The sequence below is a fragment of the Chelmon rostratus genome, chromosome 7 (genome assembly GCF_017976325.1).
Source record: "Chelmon rostratus isolate fCheRos1 chromosome 7, fCheRos1.pri, whole genome shotgun sequence".
In the NCBI taxonomy this organism is placed as follows: Eukaryota; Metazoa; Chordata; class Actinopteri; order Chaetodontiformes; family Chaetodontidae; genus Chelmon; species Chelmon rostratus.
This window is the reverse complement of record NC_055664.1, coordinates 22833921-22855239: the sequence shown is the minus strand read 5'-3', so window position 1 is coordinate 22855239 and position 21319 is coordinate 22833921. Positions and strand designations below refer to the sequence as shown.

Below are 21319 nucleotides of genomic sequence, written 5' to 3'. Positions count from 1 at the left end.
TGCAAAGTTGGCGCTGGATGTAAATGTATAATGTCTTCTCTGGTTTTGGAGGACGTTTTGTTGACTCTGCAATAAAAACCTCAGTGATGACGTCAGGGTTCTGTCAGCTTGGGAGACAAAAAACTTTTAACAGAAAGTCTGCATTATGACTGTGAGCATGGAATAAAAACACGTTGCAGGAAGGGAAGCTCTGGATTCAGTTGGATGTTTGACTAAAAGTTTGGGTGCCTTGCCCTCTGCCGCATAACTCTGACCATTCTTTTTCTTTAATATGTTTTTTTTTCTTTTTTTTTTTGAGTCCCCAAACTTAAGCCAGATTGATGGTACTAAAGTTACTTATAAATTTATTCTGTGACCTAAACCAGTTGTAAAATATGTGTGGTTACCTATTTTCAGTGGAATCCAAGTACTGAGTGTTTTTTACAGCAACAATCCATCAGAACGGATTTACGAACACATATGTAAGTCAGAAGCCAAGGAAACTCTGAATTATGTTACCACAGAGAATGATGCTGAAAGCCATCCACTACATGTGAGGTCATAATTAAGCCATTAGTGCACAGATTCACAGTGTAATCATTGTTCAGACTACATATGAGAGTTTTGTTTGTGCTGCTCACAGGAGTAGGAAAGCAATATTTCACCCTTTTCCTTCAAGATCAGTTCGCTGGCAGCCAACAACACTCCCCTTCCCCTCTTCCAGCGGTTTCTGGGAGTCATGAGCCACGTAGACGGGATTCCCTGCTTTCCAAATTTCCGTTTCCTCTCTGTCCAGCCAGTGGTAGAGCGACGGTCTGAGACTAGGCTCAGTGTTTCTGCATCGGCAGACAAACTTCACACATACATACAAAAATGGGAACATTATAATATTCATAGGAAGTCCACTAATTGAATCATTATATTTCACAACAGTTTTTCTAAGAAATTACATCTAACTTGTTTTGTCTAGCTATTTTTCTGCAGCATACATTTTATTTACAGAGAAAAAAGGTTCCATTTGGGCCACCATTAGGTATTCACGTTGCCAAGCAGGGTTCAAACCCATAAAAGTTTATTTTGAATACAAGTTGGAGTCTCCAAAGAAATTGGATATGTCAAGCTAAATTGGTAGAAAATGATGCATGAAATATTTAGAATTTTCCATTTGATGCAGTGGTGAAGTCCATAGCAACTGATGACTTGGAAATTAATATTTCATTAATTGGAGCCAGCAGACAGAATGAAACATGGAGTGAGTTCAAAAGCACTGAAAAATGCTTAAGGATACCCTTTATACTTGTTTTAAGATGTATAAAAATACACCTTGAGTGTTTTTGCCTGCTTAAAAATCACATCTACTCCTTCTAACTGGTTGAAAAATACAGAATCTATGAAGTTTAACTGCTGGCTGCAGGATGTCTTCTGCAGTACTTCAATGAACTATCTACTGTATGCGCTCTGGACGCTTTAATCGCACTCCTGTAAGCTGGATGTTGGACTGTGATTGGCTGCCAAATAAAATCCCCTTTGTATGCACATGCCTTAAACTCAGATTTAAGGTAAGCAAAGAGAAACTGCCTACCTTCGACTGCTCAATTTAAAAACAGCCTTCTAAACTCTGCATACAGAATTCTGCACAGTCTCTGTCGGATTGTCATGCTAGTCAGATATCCAAGTGAAATAACTACGAGCAAAATACCTAAATAATAAATAAGCCTACATAACATGTTTTATGGGTTTGTGAGATAGGAAGAGGAGCCCCAGCCCCTTGTGACTGCCCTGTGGTTAACAGCTGAAAAGGTAATGTCATGTGTCAGGTTGTGGGGCACATAGTGAATTACAATACCTTAACACTGTGTCATGCCAGGTCATTCATACATCATTACTCAGAATTTATTACATTTTGAAATGTTTTTTTAGACCCTGAAGTGAGAGCTGGTTGCCACAGCCGTAGCCTTCAGATGAGACAATATGGCAGAGCCGCACCTAAATGCAGCTGATGAATTCCACTATCTGTGCTGGCATGCTGAACACATTTCCATTTCCCACACTTTGAAAGTTGGCCAAGAACGCTGTGAGTCATGATGTGTTGAGGCAAGTGGTGACATTGGTACAGTACTACAGCAGGATTTGTTTTCGCGTCTTCCCTTCGTTGTGGGTTGTGTTACACCAGCAGATAAATGATTTGATATCCATCTAGTGTCAAAAACTGGATATGGCCGAAATGAAGAAACAGCACCAGAGAGTTTGTGTTATTGTTGGTAGCTGTGTCGAGGCATGAGGTTATTTTTCTGACGTTGTTTTGGTTGAGACCTGCCTGCGATGCCTGCCTGCCTGTTGTGAGTGTGTTTGTGTTATTTTCAGCCATTTTTTATAATGAATGATGAGTGTTTAGTGTGTTTTGTTCCCCTCCTTGCCACCTTCTGTCTCTCTCTACACTCCTGCTCATCATCCAGAATCAGCACACCTGCCTGCCATCAAGTAATCACCACTTCACTGCAAGAACCCTGCTCAGTCTACTAGTCTCTGCCGGATTGTCGTGCTAGCGACTGGTTTGTCTATGCGCCAGGCTTCTAGCTCTTATGCCAGTTTATCAGCCTGTCTAGTCTATTTGTTAATTTGTTTGCCTGCCTGCCAGCTTGCTTTACACCTGCTCTCCTTGTCTCCAGGTCTGCCTGCCCACCTCACCAGTCTGCCAAACCTCTCACATCCTTTGGATTCCCTCTGACAGGCCTCCTCCTGGATTTCCCCTCATACCTCAGCCCAAATTCCAGCCAGCCACCATCGTCGGCCTGGTTCACAAATGTAGGGTCTGGTCGAATAGCCCAAAAAATTACATCCTATGTTTGTCCTGAAAACTTCTCCTTGTCCTTGATGGGAAAATGTCATGAGGTCAACAAAAGATGTGGGAGAGAATTCATAAGGACTTGATGCTAAGAGAATCCAACTGCATTTACACTCACGGAGCTCGGTGACAGCGGCTCTGGCCGTCGCTATCTTGGCAAATGGCCTGACTTAGACAAACATGGGCAAAAGAGGTGGAGCTGAGATGGGCTGAATGAAGCCTGGTTACTGAAACCCAGTAGCTATCTGTCACTCAACTCAAAGCAGACATGCCCATAATTACGCATAACATTAGGGCTTAAAATTAAATTAGTGATTTATATAAAAATTCCTCCCACATGCAGTTGTCATGAACTGAGCTTCAGAAACCAAAAGCATTTTTTGTACCAGGCTGTAAACATGTTTATTTCTCTTTCTATATTTGGCCATTTTAAATATGAGCTTCCATGGGGACTGACATGCCTGCCTCAAGTGGCCATTTGAGGAACTGCAGTTTGTGGCACTGAGGCCCATGTGGACCTCATTTTTGAGCTCCACAGGTTGCCACTTGCTTACACAAGGCAATGAAGTTATGCAACAGCGAAAGTTATTGATGTGGGTCTGCTGTGGTGAAACTACTGGTGCTGGAGACGGACAAAGAAAGGCACATCTTAGATATTTTTCACTGTGTTTTCTTACTATGTTGGTTCATGCAGGCTATATAAGTGTCAACAACGTAATGAAAAATATTACATCATAACCAAAATTGAAATTTAAAAAAACCAATATGGATGTGGATGCGTGAAGCACGGGTGCTGATGGGGCTGCACAGCTCTTAAAACTAGCCTCACTGTGCTGCATTAGTATAACCTAAGATGAACTGGCCCTGGGTCCTGTCCAGGCACTGTCTCTCCCACTTCATCTCCATGCAGTTCTCATGCATTAGTTCCATGTTGTAGACTGTGCAGCTGCTGTGGCTGTTTTCACATACAGTATGTTGGCGTTCAGGTTTGCTGTCTGAGCAGTAAAACAAAATTAGTACGGTTGGATGAAAATAATTGTTGAATTTATGCAAGACATAAGGCTACTACTGGTCATATCAACACACTGAACTATGTTAAAATAATGGCACCTGCTGGCTAAACACATGTAATATCCCTTGTTCTCGAAAAGCAGACTGTGTTATGGTTAATATGGAGATTATGAGCTTGTGCATGTAATAGTTTAAGAAGCACAACAAGAAGCACCTTTCCTTCACATTCGAACAGCTATCATCACGGCTGCCATCGATGCTTCCAAGTCACCTCGCTCATTTAGCAACAACAAAGACTTGTTTTTTTGCAGCTCACCCATTTTGCCTGGTGTCTGCATTTGGGTTCAGCCTTGATTTGTGACAGCTTAAGCTTGTAAACAAATCCCTACTGCTGAATCATGCTGCAAAACCCACATCGCTAATGTTATTCTAAGCACTGCAGGTCATTAATCGTGCTTTTTTGAGCTTTACTTTGTGATGATAATTATAGTTTCTTTTCTCTGTTGAGAATACTTGGACTGCCTCCTTTTATTTCAATCATTAACCTCCATTAATGGGCCTCTGTTTTAGACATTTTACTGTGTTCCACATCTTATACAACCATTGATTACAAAAAAGATCTTTATATCTAAATAAAGTTTTCTATAGTTTTTAAAAATCAAATACAAGCTAAACAATATGTTCCTTATTTTTCTATCTCTGAGATCGTTGTTGGCTGCCTTGACGTTGATGTAGCAGACCCAATATGTTTGGCCTTCCTCCCACACTTTCCTGCCAATAATATTTTACTGTCTTGGGAAACCGCACCAATGATGTTTGCATGTGTTTGTGAATCTTCCATTACTGGCTTCGTCATTACGGCTAATCTACTCGATACTCTTCAAATATGGTACGTTTAGGTTCACTAGATATTCAACAAGCAAATATCCCAAGATACATTTGACCTGATAACTCCTGAATCTGTTTCGTGGTGATTAGCAGCTCAGCTGATTATCAAACGTGGGCCAGCAGAGACGTAGCCTCACTCAGATGCTCACTGTGTGAGACGAGGATATTATTTGTAATGCAAATGCATGCATAAAGCATGAAGTGTCTATTTAAGTGCAGTTCCAGTTCTGGCACGAAATTATACAATACATATATATACCGCAATGAGCATTAGTGGTAAGTACACGTGCATATACTGTAGCTCCATGGCATGAAATTATAAACAGAGTGATGCATCTTGTCTAAATATCATGTAGCTACAATCATTCTTCTGCAGAGCCACTTAATGAGCTCTTGCCTGGGAGTAATCCACAACCACAGAAACACAATTCACTAGTTGAGCCATGCACAGCCAGAATTAAAACTGCCTCCCCTGTATTTTAATGTAATTACAGAACAAGAAGAAACAAGGGCGAACTGAGCCGTAATATCTTGCATTCGGAATTTTTCACAGGGAAACGTCTTAATCCTAAAGTATGTTCTGACAAAACAACCTCCGTGAGCTGAAGTTTATAGGAGACATACCTTAGTTTAATGCAAATGACGTCAGTTATGTATAAGTCATTTCTCCGGAGGTAAAGTGCTCATACATGAAGTGCTGTCAGGCTAGTGGAAAGATTTACCCATCGCCCCTGGTAAAGCTAATAACTCTTTAATGGCTGAAGGATTTATTGAAGACACTTTTTATATTGTGAGCGAGAGCACTTAAAAGTTTACCTTCATGTTATACTTTAATCATTCCTAGTATAAGACTGTTTCAGATTAGTTGTAGCCCATTCCATGTTTAGCGCACTTTCAAGCAGACACAGCGGTCGAAGAGGGGACAGGGTGTTTTTTCCAAATATCAGAGCCTTGTTTCACCTCAACACTCTGCAGCTTCTTGGAGTCGGAAAAGAACCGGATCTTTCTGCCCGTAAATCACGGGGCAGGGAAAGGTTTATGCGGGACACAGATCCAGCCCTATTTTCTTCAGCCACCGTTAGAAGAAAGCTTTTTTATCTTTGTAAACCAGCCTCCTGTAACTTATGAGGATATCAACTGAGAACAATGAAAATTTGTTTTAAAAAAAAAACGAAAAAAGCAGCACCTTTACACTCAATGAAAGTTTTTCATGCTTTTTCACTGTTCTCCAGCACTCAGAAACCAATGATTCCTACTCTAGTATGTTATGCACCCCTCTGATTGATTTGTCATCATACCTTTTTAAAATGAAGGTGAGATACCAGAAGAAGGACTTTAACCTGAGGCAACACAGTACATGTGGCAGTCTGATACATTTTTTCTCTATGACGAAGAATTATGATAAGCTATTAACTGAGACAAGTTCTTTTCTATTCTTGAAACCAGAGCACATTTTTGGTGCCTGACGGAGCGACTTATTATAACCAGTCTAACTCCACACACCGGGGGGGACGATAACTCAGGTGATGCTGGACGGGAAACTGCGGCTCGATGTTTGGAGCCGCATTTATTCATACGGGCACTGTGCGCGAGATGTGTGTATTTGCGTCTCAAAAATAACAAAAGAAATGTGGGACAGAGGACACAGCTGGCCTGCTTTTTGTCAGCTTTGTTTTTACAGCCTCAGTAGGAAAAGACGGACAGCGTGAGTTCTGACACAAGCATTAATTGGAATCATGTGTTGTCTGTTTTTTCCCCTCGGTCCCGTTTGCATACTTTCCATCTGGTTATGGTATAGTTGGTCATTCTTTAATAAATCTGTTGAGCTCATGAACATGAAATACATTTGACAGCATACTCTGTTCTATACTGATTTCAACATTTGTAGATGTAATAGCTGGCCATGTCTACTTAATTACCTTCATATGTCATTGCAGTGACATATCTGCCTTGTTATAATGATAGCTTATTTAATGAGCTATAAGTTAATACTGATGACATTAATAACAAGCAACCACTTCATCTGATGCAAATTCTAAAAGGCAGCATGATTTTAGCTTGCTGTAGTGTTGCTTCCAGCAACATTAGTTGTCAGAAATCTTGATTTCTGGTACAAATTACACACAAATACTTTTACGACGGCCGACATCAGAGCTGTGTAATTTGTAGTTTTGCTGCACAAAGATTTCTGCACTGAAACGTCCCATTTCTGATGCTCTATTTGCGCTCATGTTTTGTTTTTGCCATCAATGAAAGAAAGGCACAGGTGAGATGAATACCTGAGACAACAAACTGTAAACAGCTCTTCATACCAAACAGCCATCAGGTGTCTTCATCAATCACTTTTGACCAGCATTTTTTCCGCAGACATGGACCCTAACATATTCATATTATATATAATAAGTTATGGAACAAGTATAGGCTTTTTATGTCTCAGACAAGTGGAGTGAAGTATAGAGCACCATATAAAAAGCGGCAATAAATGACAGCCATAATTGTACCCATAGCTGAAAGCCTAAAATCTGGCAGATAGAACAAAAAAATAAAAGGATGACTGTCTAATCATTAAATATTATGGTGTGTTTTGATGTGCTGAAGACCAGCAGTCTAGGAAAATAAGAGGTCAGACGAAAGGAAACTGAAAAACAGCAAAACAGTTTTACGATTTATTTGCTTTAATGGGGAAAATCAACATGATAAAAGCTAATAGTAGTATCATAAAAGAGATCCACAGATCAGTCTGTGAAAATCAGAGCTGTGCATTCATTTCTGTATTCATCAGATGAATTCCTCCATGAATAAAAGATTAACATTTAGAGCCATTTGACTATGTGTGTATGTACCATTCAGGCAGCTTAGAAAACTTGAAAATCGAGACTCCATGAAAATACAGTTTAGTGCATTTAAATCATTTAAATAACTCAGGAACAATAAAACCAATGAACCAATTTGAGTTTGATTTTTCTCCTCATTTTTCTCTCACTGAGCACGTGAGTATCATTTCAATGTTGGCTGAGTTGTCGTTCCTCATTTATCACTGTTATCGTTCCTCTCAGCGAGTCCTGAAACAATCGAGTCTGTGCAAAGAATGCGGACGGACTGTTTTAGATTAAACAAAATCTAAATGTGGCTACTTTGTGGCAACTGGTGATGAAGAACAACAGCAGAACAAGAACAGCAAGAACAACAACAGATAAAGAGGCGATTGCATCATTCTGACTTTTAAAAGTGCAGCTAGAATTAGCACGAGTTCATGCTTTCTTTAACACTTGTGAACAGAAGCTACATTATTGTTTTAGTATCATCTTGACAAATTATTGCTTTGACCAAACTACATCCATGATTCTATGGATTTAAAAGAAATCAACCTTCCAAAATGATAAAGGACACATATGTTGCTCATATGTGAACTGACGTGAAAGACGGAAGTCGTGAATCATCAGCGTGTTTCAGTTACAGATATCAGCTGTAAAATAACAAATTTACTACTTCCTCAAGGAGTAGATCAGGATACACATATGACACTGAGGTGCACAGTGAATTATTAATGTGCACACACAAGAGCTGCACAGATACATATAGAAGGTATAAAGTTCATGTAAATTCTGTTTTACTCACTTTGACTATAATTGTGACAATATGCACAACATTAAACATGGCAATCAACAAAAATAATGAGCCAGAGTTTTAAGGATAGGAGCTTATAAATGGATGCACTCTGTGTGTGATGGAAAACAAAAATATCACTGGCTATGACATATGTGAGCTAAAACTGTACTGTATTACTTCCACATGTGTGAAGAGCGTGTTCAGTCTGGTCCCTGTGCTGTGGTATCTGTGCAGGATGCATGCTGGTAATCTGTCAAGCTGCTGATGGGACTGATGTTTATCACATGCCTTTCTTCGGGCTCGCAGCAACAATCTGGACTCATGCAGAAACTGGCGGCAGTCAGAATGATAAAACGGGGGACATGAAAGATGGTGAAAAAATGACTTCTTAGTTAATTATGCATGTTGGTTTGCACAGCTGACTGTTAAAGCTTGTAGCCTTTTTTATCTAATGCCCATGTGCTGTATTTAATGGTCATTTGCGGCGCATTTCCACCAAACTGTAGGTTTAATCATTTCCATGCTCAGACAAGTATATGACGGTTATAAAATGTTTTGATGAACTTGAATCCACAGCAGTTTGAAAGCCTCGTGTCTCGTCAGGTCTTTCCATTTGAGATTGGATTTGGCGCCCTCTGCAGATTATAGTCTTCATCTATTAGTTCTTCTCTCCATTTAACACTAACCTGTGCATGGGGTTGATTCAAGTATTGATAGTTAAAACAAAACTACAAGCTGGTGCACAAAATCACTGGTGGTCCTCACAAATATATCATAATGCAGTCTCAAGCTGCTTTTCTGTATATGTAAGTAAGCTTGTATGGTCAAGTTATGATTACTTTTTGTATGTGCTTAAGTAACAAAGAAAAAAAGAGTATGTGATGTTTGTGATTTGGTTTTACTGTAATTAACAAATATTTTAAAAGTATGCACATATCCAGTCCCTACCAGTTCAAAACGTTCTTATCTAGATCAATTTTGCATATTTCTGGTGTTCAAGTTGGGAGCTTTTCGTGTACTTGTACAGCAGATTAGTAGCAGCATCAGAATGTGTCCCTTTTCCCGGCATGACCTGCTATGTTTTGAAGGTGTGTAACAAATTTTCTCTTTTGCTTTAATACGCTGATTTAAAGTGAGTTTGTGTGATTGATTCTGACAACTTTTCACTTCAGTGTGTGTCAGAGTTTTTTTTCCAAATTCATCAACATTTGTGGTTAGAAATTTGAAAGAAGGAAGGAAAAACTTTCCAGTCCTTTGACTCAAAAATGTATCTAATGAATCATCTAAACCTTAATTGTTATTAATTATGTGGCAACAGTTGTTTAAACAGTGGGAAGATCATCTAACAACCATAGTGCAGATGCCAAATTTTTCAGCAGAGTGTCCATTTCCTGTCTCTGACCAATGTTTTTTTTTTTGTGATTATCGCATGATTCAGAGGTCCTGTAAGAAGATTCCCCTGCTCCAATCCGGCAGTGGGTGGTCAGCAAAGATGTAAAGGTCACATGTTGCATTAAAGAAGTCACCTCTTCACCTCCAACCTACTAATCAGCGGGAGTGTTGGCTCTTAACACCAGGAAATTATGAGGGAATACAACTTTCTTAGCAGTATAGAAATGGCTTTAGTCAAAGAATGTAGTATTTAAAAGGTTTTTTGTTTGTCTGTTTCCGATCTCTTCAATTTGGTCCATGTATTTAGAAAGTACTTACCGGAAGTAAGTCTTCGACACCGAGGTGGTCTCTCAAAAGGCATTACTGTACAATGTGCAGGGCTTTATAATATATTGTTTGCATTCTTTAATACGCTTATTTGTACATCTGTGTGTTAATTCATACGCATTTGTCTCTATAAGCACTAATTTCAGTGCGTCATCAAATTAGTTCTTTTGGTAACTATATTTTGATAGTATACAAAAGGAAGTATTAATATATTATTATGCACTGACGGGAACTTGACTAATTTTAATTAGTTGCAGTTCCACACTATGGCCACTAGATGGCAGTTAAAACGCGTGAGTGGTCGCCACCCAGAGAGATTTAGGGTGAATCTTTACTGCCATCCAGTGGTGACACTTACCAACTGCAACATATAAAGTTAGTCAAGTTTGTGTCGATGGTGCCATGGTAGCATACAAGCACTTCCTGTGAATACTTTCAAAATAAAAAGAAAGGCGTAGCTTCGCTCGAGGCAGATGTATGACATTGTAGTGGGCAAGTTATTTTGTCGTGTTGAAGCCAACCGTTGACACATCCTGTCACGATACTTTTGTTGCGAAAGGTCAATACGGTGGAGAACAGTCTGTGTAACATCACCTGTGAACGGTACTCTACGTTTGGGAGTCGTGAGAAGGTCCACTAACGACTTCAAACAGACGACGACTTCACTCAGGAAGACGGCTGCTGATTGAAGTTAAAGTTCGTCAGCTGGGAGGATCTGTTAACGTTAGCTACGACTTAGCTAGCTGGCTAATTAAGCTGTTTTTCGGAGTTTTTCGCTAACTGGGGTAAGTGTGTATACTGTTAGCCAATGAAGGAGCTAATGCTAACTAGCTAATAATCACCATGTTACGTTAACAGACTACTTAGTGTTATATTTATGTTGCCTTTGGTAAAATAGCATCATGGCGTAACAGGTTGACTCATGTGAGCAGAGACGTTAGCTGTTGCTGCTGTGTTAGTAACTTTATCACCAACATTAGCCTGTTTTAGCCTTCTTTAGCGACCTACTTTACTCATAAACAACGCACGTTGCGAGAGTGAAGCAGGTAACGTTACTTATCATTAGCGAAAGTGAATTTAATTACACGTGTTATTCTTTTCTAAGTGATTGGAAATTACTTCTGATTGTTAGTGAGGTGATCTTAGCACTAAGATCGAAGTTAAGGAAGCTGTAAAATGTAAGTAGAATAACGTTTACACATAAGAAACTTAAAGTATTATGTCAAACTCTAGCAAAGGTGTCAATCTGCCCTCATGTAGGTGTTCTGCATTATCGGTAGTGTTGTGTGCACATACGTGTTTAACATGTATATGTGATGTATCAGTGTCAGCCCATGTTTGCACTGTTACAGTAAATTGTAAATAAAGTTTTTTTTCTAACTGCCTCATTTCAGAGGGAATGGAGAAAGCTAAACAGGATGCATTCGACAATGCCAGACTTCAAGTGATCAAAGACGGCTACGAAAGGGCCTTTGAGTGCATCAATAAGGGACTCACAGCAGACGAGGCTGGAGACAAGACCCGGGCCCTGGAGCTCTACAGGCAAGGGCGGCAGCACCTCCTCAGGGCCATCAGTGTGCCTTCACGGTGTGAGGAGTGTGTCGGCAGCTCCTGGGAATCGGCCAGACAGATGCAGGAGAAGATGCAGGAGACGCTGAACAACATCACCACACGCCTGGCCATGCTCGAGACCAGCAGCGACGCTGAATCTGCACCAACCCTGAATGCTAGCAGCGTGTCTGACCCGGACGTGCCTGCAGAGGCTCTCTATCCGGCACTGCCCACCAAGAAGATGCCAGCTCCACCAAACCCACTCTCCACTAATGGCCAGGCAGCAGGAGCTGTGGGAGGCATGCCTGCATGCAGCACCGAGGGTCTGCCTCTCTCACTTTCGAGACATGCTCCAGCCGAAAAGCCCCCAGCGTACTCTCCTCAGGCGGCTGACGGCCACCTGTCCATCTCATATGGAACAGATGCAGGAGAAATGTCACTGGTTGGGGACGAGTTCTACAGTCGCACATCTAACTCGACACCATCTTCCCAGACTATGAGTGAAGACGGAGAGGAGCTGCTCTACATCCCTCACGGTGTACAGATATTCTTTGTCACACCTGAAGGGCAAGTGAGCGCTCCGTCGTACCCGGGCTACCTGCGGCTGGTGAAGTTTACTAGTGATCACTCTGACAGAATGCCCAACAGACCACCGGCCTTTCTGCAGGTAAGAGAAAATATTTATCCCCCACACACACACACTAAAACACTCTGGTGTAAAGATGTAAGCCACCATTATGCCCATTTTATGCAATCAGTGTGATCACTGCAGCGTCACCAGTCCTCCTAAGTCTGTCTTGTGCCCTTTAACCTGATTTTGTAAGATGTTTGCTCGGCAAAGACTTGGTTGACTGTGAGTCATCAGCAGGAGGAGATTGTTAATGATCTCTGTCCCTCACCCTATGGGCGTGATCATGTGAGCGTCGCTTACTTAATGTCCTAATCCCATTGGGTTTATGGATATGATGTCATCCTCCTGTGGAATCCCAGATCAGGATCATTACTGGATCAAAAGTGAACATCAGTCAAGATCTCCTAGACTCGGTGATCTACACATATTTTAATTTAAATTATACTATTTTTTCACACCTCACATGTCACACAAATTGTGGGGCTCAAAGTATGCAGAGAAATACCAGAAAAAAGTTACTCATGTGCAGCCTTGTTCTTGTTTCCAAGCATCTGCCCTTTTGCCTTAAAATCCTTGATGATAGAGAAACCTTGCAGAAAGGGTCTGGCTGCACCGGCCTTTTGTATTTTTCCAGATTATTAACATAACAGCAAAACAGTGTAGTGTTCTGCATCGTGCATCTGCATCACCGTAAAAAAAACATAACCGATCTTTTTCTTTTGGCACATACATGATCAAACCACTCAAACACACAGGTTTCACAGGTGAGTGTGAGGCGCTCACCAGATGTTTCTGTTCGTCTGCCTTGATGTCATTCAGCCAATGAAAAGCACAGAAATACATCAGCTCACATTTAGGTACACTGGTGTTACTGTGTCCTCAGCTGGTGTACAGACCTGCAGGCCTTTGAACTGCGAGATTGGTTTTTAAACGTGGAAGTCATGTGTAAACACTACTGCGAGTGATAAGATAACAAATTACACAAAGCCATGCAAACATACCATCCTGGGTCCTTTGTTAAAAGACTGAATCAACACTACGTCTAATTTGGCCAACTCATCCTGCAATTTCGTGTTGTTTGCTTGGCATCGTTCATCCTAATAGGCTGACATTAGTGGATCATGCGACTGAAATTTGACTCCTCACTGGGGGATTTCCCAGGTGGTTTTTCCAGTGGGTGACGTCAGTGATTCACATGAGTGCAAGTAATGATCTAAACCCTGCTTACACTGTTGTGCCCTGTAATCCTGTTAGGCATGCAGCAGTCAGAGGGAGACAGTGTCCTCTGGCTTGTCTTCTCTCAGATGTTTCACTGTGTTGCACTAATCAGAATCACCGTCGACGTGGAAGGCATTTCGAGGTTGTATCTACAAACCAAAATCATTAAGCCAGATCTCGATGCACACCTCTCATAGTGTTGACTTCCATTTAAATGCAATCAGTCTGCTTTGCTGTATACTAGGGCACATTGTTCAGAAAAGAATGAGACATGGGCTGATACACATCATAATGACTTCATACACATATAAATTCTTACCACATTTTCCACCTTCATTCTTAATTTCCCTGAACCTTCCTTTACTTGTTGGCAGGTGTGCGACTGGCTCTACCCCCTCATGGCCATGGACTCTCCAGTATTGCTGTGTAACACTGGCGTGTTTATGTTTCCGGACATGATGGCGCCGGCTCCGGGCTATTATGTGGGAGTGGTGTTGTCCTCTGAGCTGCCTGCTGCAGACAGAGCGCTGTTCGAGGACCTGCTGTCCCAGATGACTGATCTCAGGGTTCAGGTCAGCGCTGCTGTGATTCAGATCTGCAACAGCACGACACATGTTGGAACATTCTTTGGGGAACACAGTTCAAATGGTGCCTCTATATGTACATCAACACAGCTCTTTTAATGCCATTCATTTTTATGCTGTTTTTCTCACTGGCTGAAAGCTCAGAGAAATTGTAATCTCAAATGTATTTCCACTGTTTTCACATCAAGGATATTACATAAATATTTGTAGTCACCAAAGAGTTGGTACACAATGCCTTCTGGCAAATCCTCTTGTGCCAGTGGGGGACATAGAGAGCTATTTTAGGCAAAGTGACACTGTGAAGTCGCCCTGCCGCTGGTGGTAGTTACAGGCATGTGAAAACGGGTGCATCATTTTGCGTATTCTTTGAAAGCTTACATCCCATTTATCAGCCTAATCGTTCCATAATATTAATGTAATACTAGAAAGCCTGTGCTTTAAATAAATAATGCTTTTAGGTCACCTAAATAGATTCATCCTCACACATAATGATGTTGTCCTTCTTATAAATTCTGTGTTGATACGCAGACTGACAGACGAGTGCTGTTAATTAGCTTGTGATTTCACTGATGTTTGGCAGTCTCTAAACACCCTCCACCCTCCTCCAAGTCGAATATTACAAACAAATTATGCAAGCATAGGAAACACTGCAGATATTAAATCTGTTCCTCCCATCAAAACAAGTGTAGTTGCTGCTTACACGATGCTTCGAGACTGCAAACTGAGAAGATTGCGGAGTTTCTAATTGTTTTGGCCTGGCACGAAACTCTTGCTCCTCTTTCCATCTGAGCTGGCACACTTCTCCAAGTTACCCCTGCCTCAGCATTGTGGGGATTTGAGACAGGCAGGTGAGGAGAATTAATCAGTTATAATGCTCTTATCTGCAGCAGCTAGAACAACCTCAGAGCTTCAGCTGAAAGACAAGTGCCAGTTCAGCCATGACGGAGGAAGAGACGCCGGCTCAGATCGATGCCTAACAAGGTCGTTTCTGATGTCTGCAGTCAGGCTAGTTATCTTCTCTGATGGAGGTGATTCCCTATCAGCAAGTAGGCACTTTTTGGTTGTTTTCATTTTTGGGCCAAGTAGAAGATTTAAGGTTTTCAGCACAAAGGGAGGCTGTTTTCTGACTGCGCAGAGACATTTTAAAATGGCAATCTCTCTGTGGCAAACAAATAGCACATTGTAGCAAGTAGCACAGAATGCTCAGAGGAGCTATTGTGAGAATTGGGGGGGGTTACTTGGAGGCAAGCGTTTGAATGGAGATGTGTACAGCTTGCACAAAGTAGCAGACAAGTTCAAAGGTTCTGGCTGACAACTTATTTTCAGCCCACGTTGTCTGTCTTCATCTTAGCTAACCAATGTGTCTGTATGGTCAGGCTCCAGATGAAGCTGCAGAAACCGTTAATCTCAGTCAGAAGGTGTCCATCGCCACACCTGAGGAGACTGTGCCGGCGGAGACAGAGGAGGATAAGCCTCTGCCCGAGTGGAGCGAAAAGGTGGCAAATGGGATCCTGACAGGTGAGCTCATACTGCATCTTCCCCCTCAAAACATCTTTCCGCTTTAGTTTGTTAACAGTTAGTTGGGAAAGACGAGAAGCCGCGTGACTCGCCCCGTGTGACCCTGCTGTCCACTCAGGTGCGTCCTGGCTAAGCTGGGGCCTGGTGAAAGGAGCTGAGTTCACAGGCAAGGCCATTCACAAAGGGGCGTCTAAACTCCGAGAACACATCACCCCGGAGGACAAACCCACCCACGTCAGCCCCACAGTCACCAAAGGCCTCCATGTTGCCAAGCAAGCGACAGGGGGAGCTGTCAAAGTCAGCCAGTTTCTAGGTGACTAAGTTGTCCCCGCTCAGCATCTTTCACTGACCTTGCGTGGTTATTTGGCAGCGGACCTCTAATTGAGTAATGCTGTGTCACCGCAGTGGACGGAGTGTGTGCGGTCGCTGGCTGCGTGGGTCGAGAGTTGGCGCCACACGTGAAAAAACATGGCGGCAAGCTGATTCCAGAGTCAATGAGGAAAGACAAGGATGGGCGTTCCAACATCGATGGAGCCATGGTGGTGGCTGCCAGTGGAGTGCAAGGTAGAGTGCAGCTGCACTTTATATTCTCGAAGAGGAAGCTGTGAGGAAGAGGAGCACTAAAGTGTGGCTTTGTATTTTGTGTGTTTGTCCAGGATTTGCGACCATGTGGACTGGTTTGGAAGTCGCAGCAAAGAACATCACAACGAGCGTCGCGTCAGAGACAGTCACCACCGTAAAACACAAGTACGTCTTCCTTCCATCTCAATCTACTTGTCTGTTCACTGTCACTTGCTTTAATATAACGTAGTGCAAATATTTACTCGACACTGCTTGCTAAACAGGTTTTTGATGTGTTCTTTGCAAACGACCTCTTGCATTACACATTGGAAACCACTTGTGCACTCTCTTACTTTACGTTTCAATTTGCTTTGCAGATTTAGGGGTCTACAAAACATCTTTGACCCACCTAATGAGGAGAAATGTAATCTTCCCTAATTATACACAGCTATTTAACTGCACTAATCACAAGCATGAGACATGAGTCTGAGTTTGTTGTTTTTGAATGATTTGGCTGTTGCACAAAGCTCTCTAAAGTCTTCTGTGCTGTCTGAATTCACTGCCCTCCCCTGTGTTACTTCTCACGATGGTCCTGCTTTTCACTGATTTCTCAAATGTTTCTGATGGAAAATTTGCAACATTTCTGTCCTGCCTCATTTTAAAATCCTCCCATATTGTATGAATTGGTGGCCCATGTTCCAATGATAACCAAAATATCTACAGAAAGTAGTTGATTGAAGATGTATATTGTGAGATAATACAGGACATATTTGTCAACCATCAAGAGTTTTCCCCATAAGTGAAGTACCTTGATTCGTCCAGTATTTAATTAACTGGATTAGCCAAACTTTCCCACTCCTGGGCCATTTTCTAATTAAATTTTTTTTTATTCAATTTCAATATATGTTAACAGTTGTGAGAAGAAATTATATGTACCATAACCATTATCTCCATACTGGCCACCCTTATTTTCTGAATCTTAGTGGATAAGTGATAAAAATCCATTTTCTGGCAGTCAGAAACTTCCTAATTTAAGATTGTACACGTGCATGGGTGTCATCTCCACATCAAAATTCACATACAGCATGGCATCTTTGCAATCCTTGCACTGCATATTAATTAATTCTCCCCAAAACCTCTGTCTCTCGCCTCTTCCTCTGACCCCTCATCCGATCTGACTTCTGATGAAGGTATGGGGCAGCAGCAGGACAAGCCACAGACCACGCAGTCAATTCTGCCATTAATGTCGGTATCACTGCCTTCAATGTTGACAACCTGGGGATCAAAGCTGTGGTGAAAAGGACTGGCAAGCACACAGCGCAGGCCATTTTGGAAGACTACAATCTTCAGGAAAAACCGGAGAACGGAAAGCAACTGGAGAAATCGGACAAATAGCCGGTAGTGCCCTGCCTCATTCCCTCAGCAACGCCTTAAAGCATAATTTGTATTCTTCTGTCAAATAAATCTATTTAATATTCATTATTTATAAAACAGTTCTATATTTACAAAATAACTACTGTTATATGCATATCCTATAGTTTGATACAGATCTTAAGCACTTTAATCTCTATTTAAAATAAGGTATGTGGACCTAAATGAAGAAACACACCAGATTAGATAACCCACATTAAAACATAAATGCAGTATATAGATTATAAACACAAAACTTTCCTAACCTTCGTGAAGCATCTGTGTGTTTGAGGTTTTTCCCCAGAAGGGTAAGTGCAATTTATATACTTTGAATGAATTCTAAAAAATCTGAACTATATATCAGTATCTTCAGATATAAAAAAAAAAGTCTGCGATACTGTTGTTTCCCCCTGTGGTGTTTAACATGAGAAGTCATCACAGCTGCTGACTGCCTGCAAAAACCAAATGATATGCAAAAATCTAAAGCTGTGAAACTTAAATATAGTCTGTTATGTAGTGTTATGTTAGACCTTCACTGCTTTGAATGAGGCTTACTAAAACGTTAATGCCTCTCCACTGCGAGTCTGAGGGTCCAGATCTCGTTATTTTTGTGTTCTGCTACAATCTGCAGTGCTGTCCTCTCATTTCAGATGAGTTTGATCCACATATCTTCAGAATATTAATGTCTATATTATTTTAAAAAATGTAGATTTTAAACACTTAACAAAATGTGATTTTTGAAGTGTGATGCTAACTTTGTTTCCAAACCAGCTAGTCTTTTTTTTTTTCTTTTTAAACTCCAGCTTTAAGAGCTCAGCAGGTGAATGTACTTCTCAGATGTCTTTTAGTTCTTCAGTTGCATTGAGATTCCTTTTCCACCTGAACACTCTTGGAAAAATAAAATATTTAAGTGAATGAGAAATTCATTGTTTTTGAAGATTTAGGGATTGGTGATAAGAGCAGGATGGATTTGAGCAGTTTTATTCTGTTTACATCCAGTAACACCATATTGAATTTGTCAGCGTAATACTGCCATCTAGTGGCTGTATGTTTTACAATATGTTAGTTACCCCAGTATTTCTTATCACACTCGCGGTTTATTCTGCAAATTCTTTTTCTTATGAATAGGAACATCAATAGAGGAAAATCTCAAAATATTTTCTTAATTATTGTCTCATAACCAGGGCTGGAATAATCCCTCTGTACGAAGTGTGAAATACAGTGAAGACTGTTAAATGTTGTGTTTTCAGAAAATTATTTTTTTAATTTCACTCAATACAAATTCAGTTCTAATTGTTCAAAAACCTGAAAATGAATAAGATTCCTGTTGCGGTTTGATTAGACATTTAGCCAAACTAACATGTTCATGTCAGAGATAAACATTGGCTTTATTTGAGTTTATTATTCATAAATTAAGTGAAGAAAACAACAATCCCCAAATGGTTTCCCATTTATGTAACACAAATAATCCACTTACATGGATTGACTATTTTTGAAATAGTCAAATGGAAAATGCAATAAAATATGAGTGATCTGCTTTACTTACCTCAGAAAGTGCCATCTGCAAGCACGTTTATTCAGTCAAACATACATATATTTAGGTCTGTGTGCAGCATAGCACCAGACTTTCTAGACTAGACTTTGTCACAGCAAACTCATTGGTTTGCTACAGAATATAGACATGTATTTGCATATGTAGACCCCCTCAAGCAAATCAGAACAATGTGGCTCTAGTTCAATAATGTGAGCCCTTCAAAAAACAGTAACTCTTTCACATAAAATAAACACCTATTCCTCTAATATTTGACCATTCAAAGCTGATGTATACTGTAAATTACACATATTGTCAATCACATATTATCCAACCATTTACAAGACTAGCATCATGGAAGCACAACATCCAACAGCTAGTAAAGACAAACTGGACTGTCTGTCAAAGGGCAGCTACTACAGAGGTCGCTTTCCTGGAGGAGTCTTGAACGCAGAACATGAGACGCTGGCCGATTTCCATTCTCAGGCATCCAGGTATCAGAACTTGAAGCTGCACTTTGAAACACAGACGAAGGGACGAGTGGTCAGTTTGTAGAATCTGTTGCTGAAACACTGCAGCTGGGCCAGAGGTGAATCAATGTGACTCTGTGCTCTCCGGGATATGATGACATTTGTTTATGTAGTCTGTTCGGATGGACTATCCACCAGGCCAGGAGTGACATGACACATGGCCTGGAGATAGGTGCAGGTCCATCTGTGGTTTAAAAAAAAAAATGTTATTTTCCACTGACTGAAACAAGGCAGGGAGAAATTGATCCTGGCACACTGGCAGCGTTTGTCCCCGGGGAACAGCCGATTTGTCCAACAGTATTGGTGGGGCATCAGCTGGAGGAAGCGATTGATCCATTGTCACAGGATTGATTATAGTCAGAGATGGCTGATTTGCTCGTTAACATGCCGACTGGTGAATGCAACTTCTTGAGACATGATTTGGAGTTAATTTATTACTTTTATTCCGGATCTTATGTGTGCTCTTCTCAGCCACTTCATTCACCTGCAAAAACAAAACAGAGCAATAAATCATGAAAATTGTCACAACATTTCTTGCTAGTAACTTTAGACAGAAGACACTGCAGTGAGGTCTGTGGTGGTCATGCCTGGCAGATCATTGACAAAGGTCGGAAGGTCACAGAAGCATTGGCAAGATGTTCTGATTTGAAGACTGGAAAAATATGAAAAATAGAATTTGTGAATGTGTGACAAGAGAAATTATTGTTCAGAGTGTCACCATTCAATTAATTATAAAAAAATTTAAAAACATAGAACTTCAGCAACTTTGATGACACAATCTGTAAAGTCGAAACCCAACCTCTGTTTCTGTTTCTGTCCCTCCTAGCATGGTCATATTCAAGATCACGTTTGCGCCAGCAGGTAAACACAGCCCTGAATCCATGCTGATGTCTCCTTAATATTCAAAACAACTGATGCACATATTAAGGTTTAAACAAGTGAAGTCAAGTACGTTCTATTAAATAGCTTAATATCACAGTGTGTCCAGTATATGACTCCCTCTGTAGACCCTTAGAGAGAGTCTAGACTTTATCTTTATACTCTACTGAGAAACAAAGACTCAGTGAAAACAGATTCATGTTCCCATAATGCTGTAAGATACAATAGAGAGGAAGGTGTTGGAAAAAAGTCACAAGTTTGTCTGTCAAGATCTTTTAGTTGGACAGCCTGATCAGCAAACTGGGACTTTTTTTTTTTTTTTTTTTAAATAACCTTCCAAACTTTGAGGATAAGTAAATTATGCCTTCAGCAGGCCAGCTGGATAAAAGCCCCATAATAAAATAAGTGTTTCCATCAGGTTAAAAAAATGCTGACGGCCACAAAAGCTCAGTGTGTGTCCTAGACCCGCTCCCACATGCAGTATTCATGCTGGATGGAGGCCTATGAAGCGCTGACGGTCTGCTGCCATGGTTTGGATACAGAAACATGCGCAAACTCCCTATCAGGTGGTCTTCTGCTCAGACATAATCATGTTTATTAGTTCCGGTGTGGAATGCGTCCTTCAGCCACTCATCACGCGCTGGTGTGACTGAACCAATCAATTACATCACCCGCACCTGCGCGTGAGTTTGTCTCCGAAAAGGACAGACAGGAAGGCACATCGCATTCGTGCTGTTACCTGCTCGGCTCGGTCACCAGGTTAACCTCGACGCGGACGACTCACATGCACGCACCGTGAGCGCGCGCTCTGACAGCAACGTGCACGAGGAGCGCTGTCAGCCGAGCGGTCCGGTG

The 21319-nt window shown here is 41.2% G+C and overlaps 1 protein-coding gene across 2 annotated transcripts; it reads left to right on the top strand.

Moving 5' to 3' along the window:
- Window positions 1-10544: 10544 nt before the first annotated feature.
- On the top strand, window positions 10545-18942 carry spartb (spartin b). 2 transcript variants are annotated; one of them, XM_041940530.1, is made up of 8 exons: window positions 10545-10836; window positions 11446-12269; window positions 13826-14023; window positions 15412-15553; window positions 15672-15866; window positions 15959-16117; window positions 16210-16300; window positions 16492-17295. In XM_041940530.1, exons 2-8 carry the CDS (start codon window positions 11451-11453, stop codon window positions 16550-16552), a joined length of 1665 nt encoding a protein of 554 aa, XP_041796464.1. In that variant the 5' UTR covers window positions 10545-10836; window positions 11446-11450; the 3' UTR covers window positions 16553-17295. The 2 variants fall into 2 exon arrangements, with proteins under 2 accessions (XP_041796464.1, XP_041796463.1); XM_041940529.1 differs by lacking the exon at window positions 16492-17295 and adding an exon at window positions 17305-18942 and having other exon boundaries at window positions 10550-10836.
- The last annotated feature ends 2377 nt before the right edge of the window (window positions 18943-21319 follow it).

Bases quoted from the DNA above. Each gene is read 5' to 3' on its own strand.
- spartb (XM_041940529.1), top strand. From the start codon at position 11,451: ATGGAGAAAGCTAAACAGGATGCATTCGACAATGCCAGACTTCAAGTG. The intron at 14,024-15,411 runs GTCAGCGCTGCT...CTGTATGGTCAG, and splicing joins TGACTGATCTCAGGGTTCAG to GCTCCAGATGAAGCTGCAGA. The intron at 15,554-15,671 runs GTGAGCTCATAC...CTGTCCACTCAG, and splicing joins GGCAAATGGGATCCTGACAG to GTGCGTCCTGGCTAAGCTGG.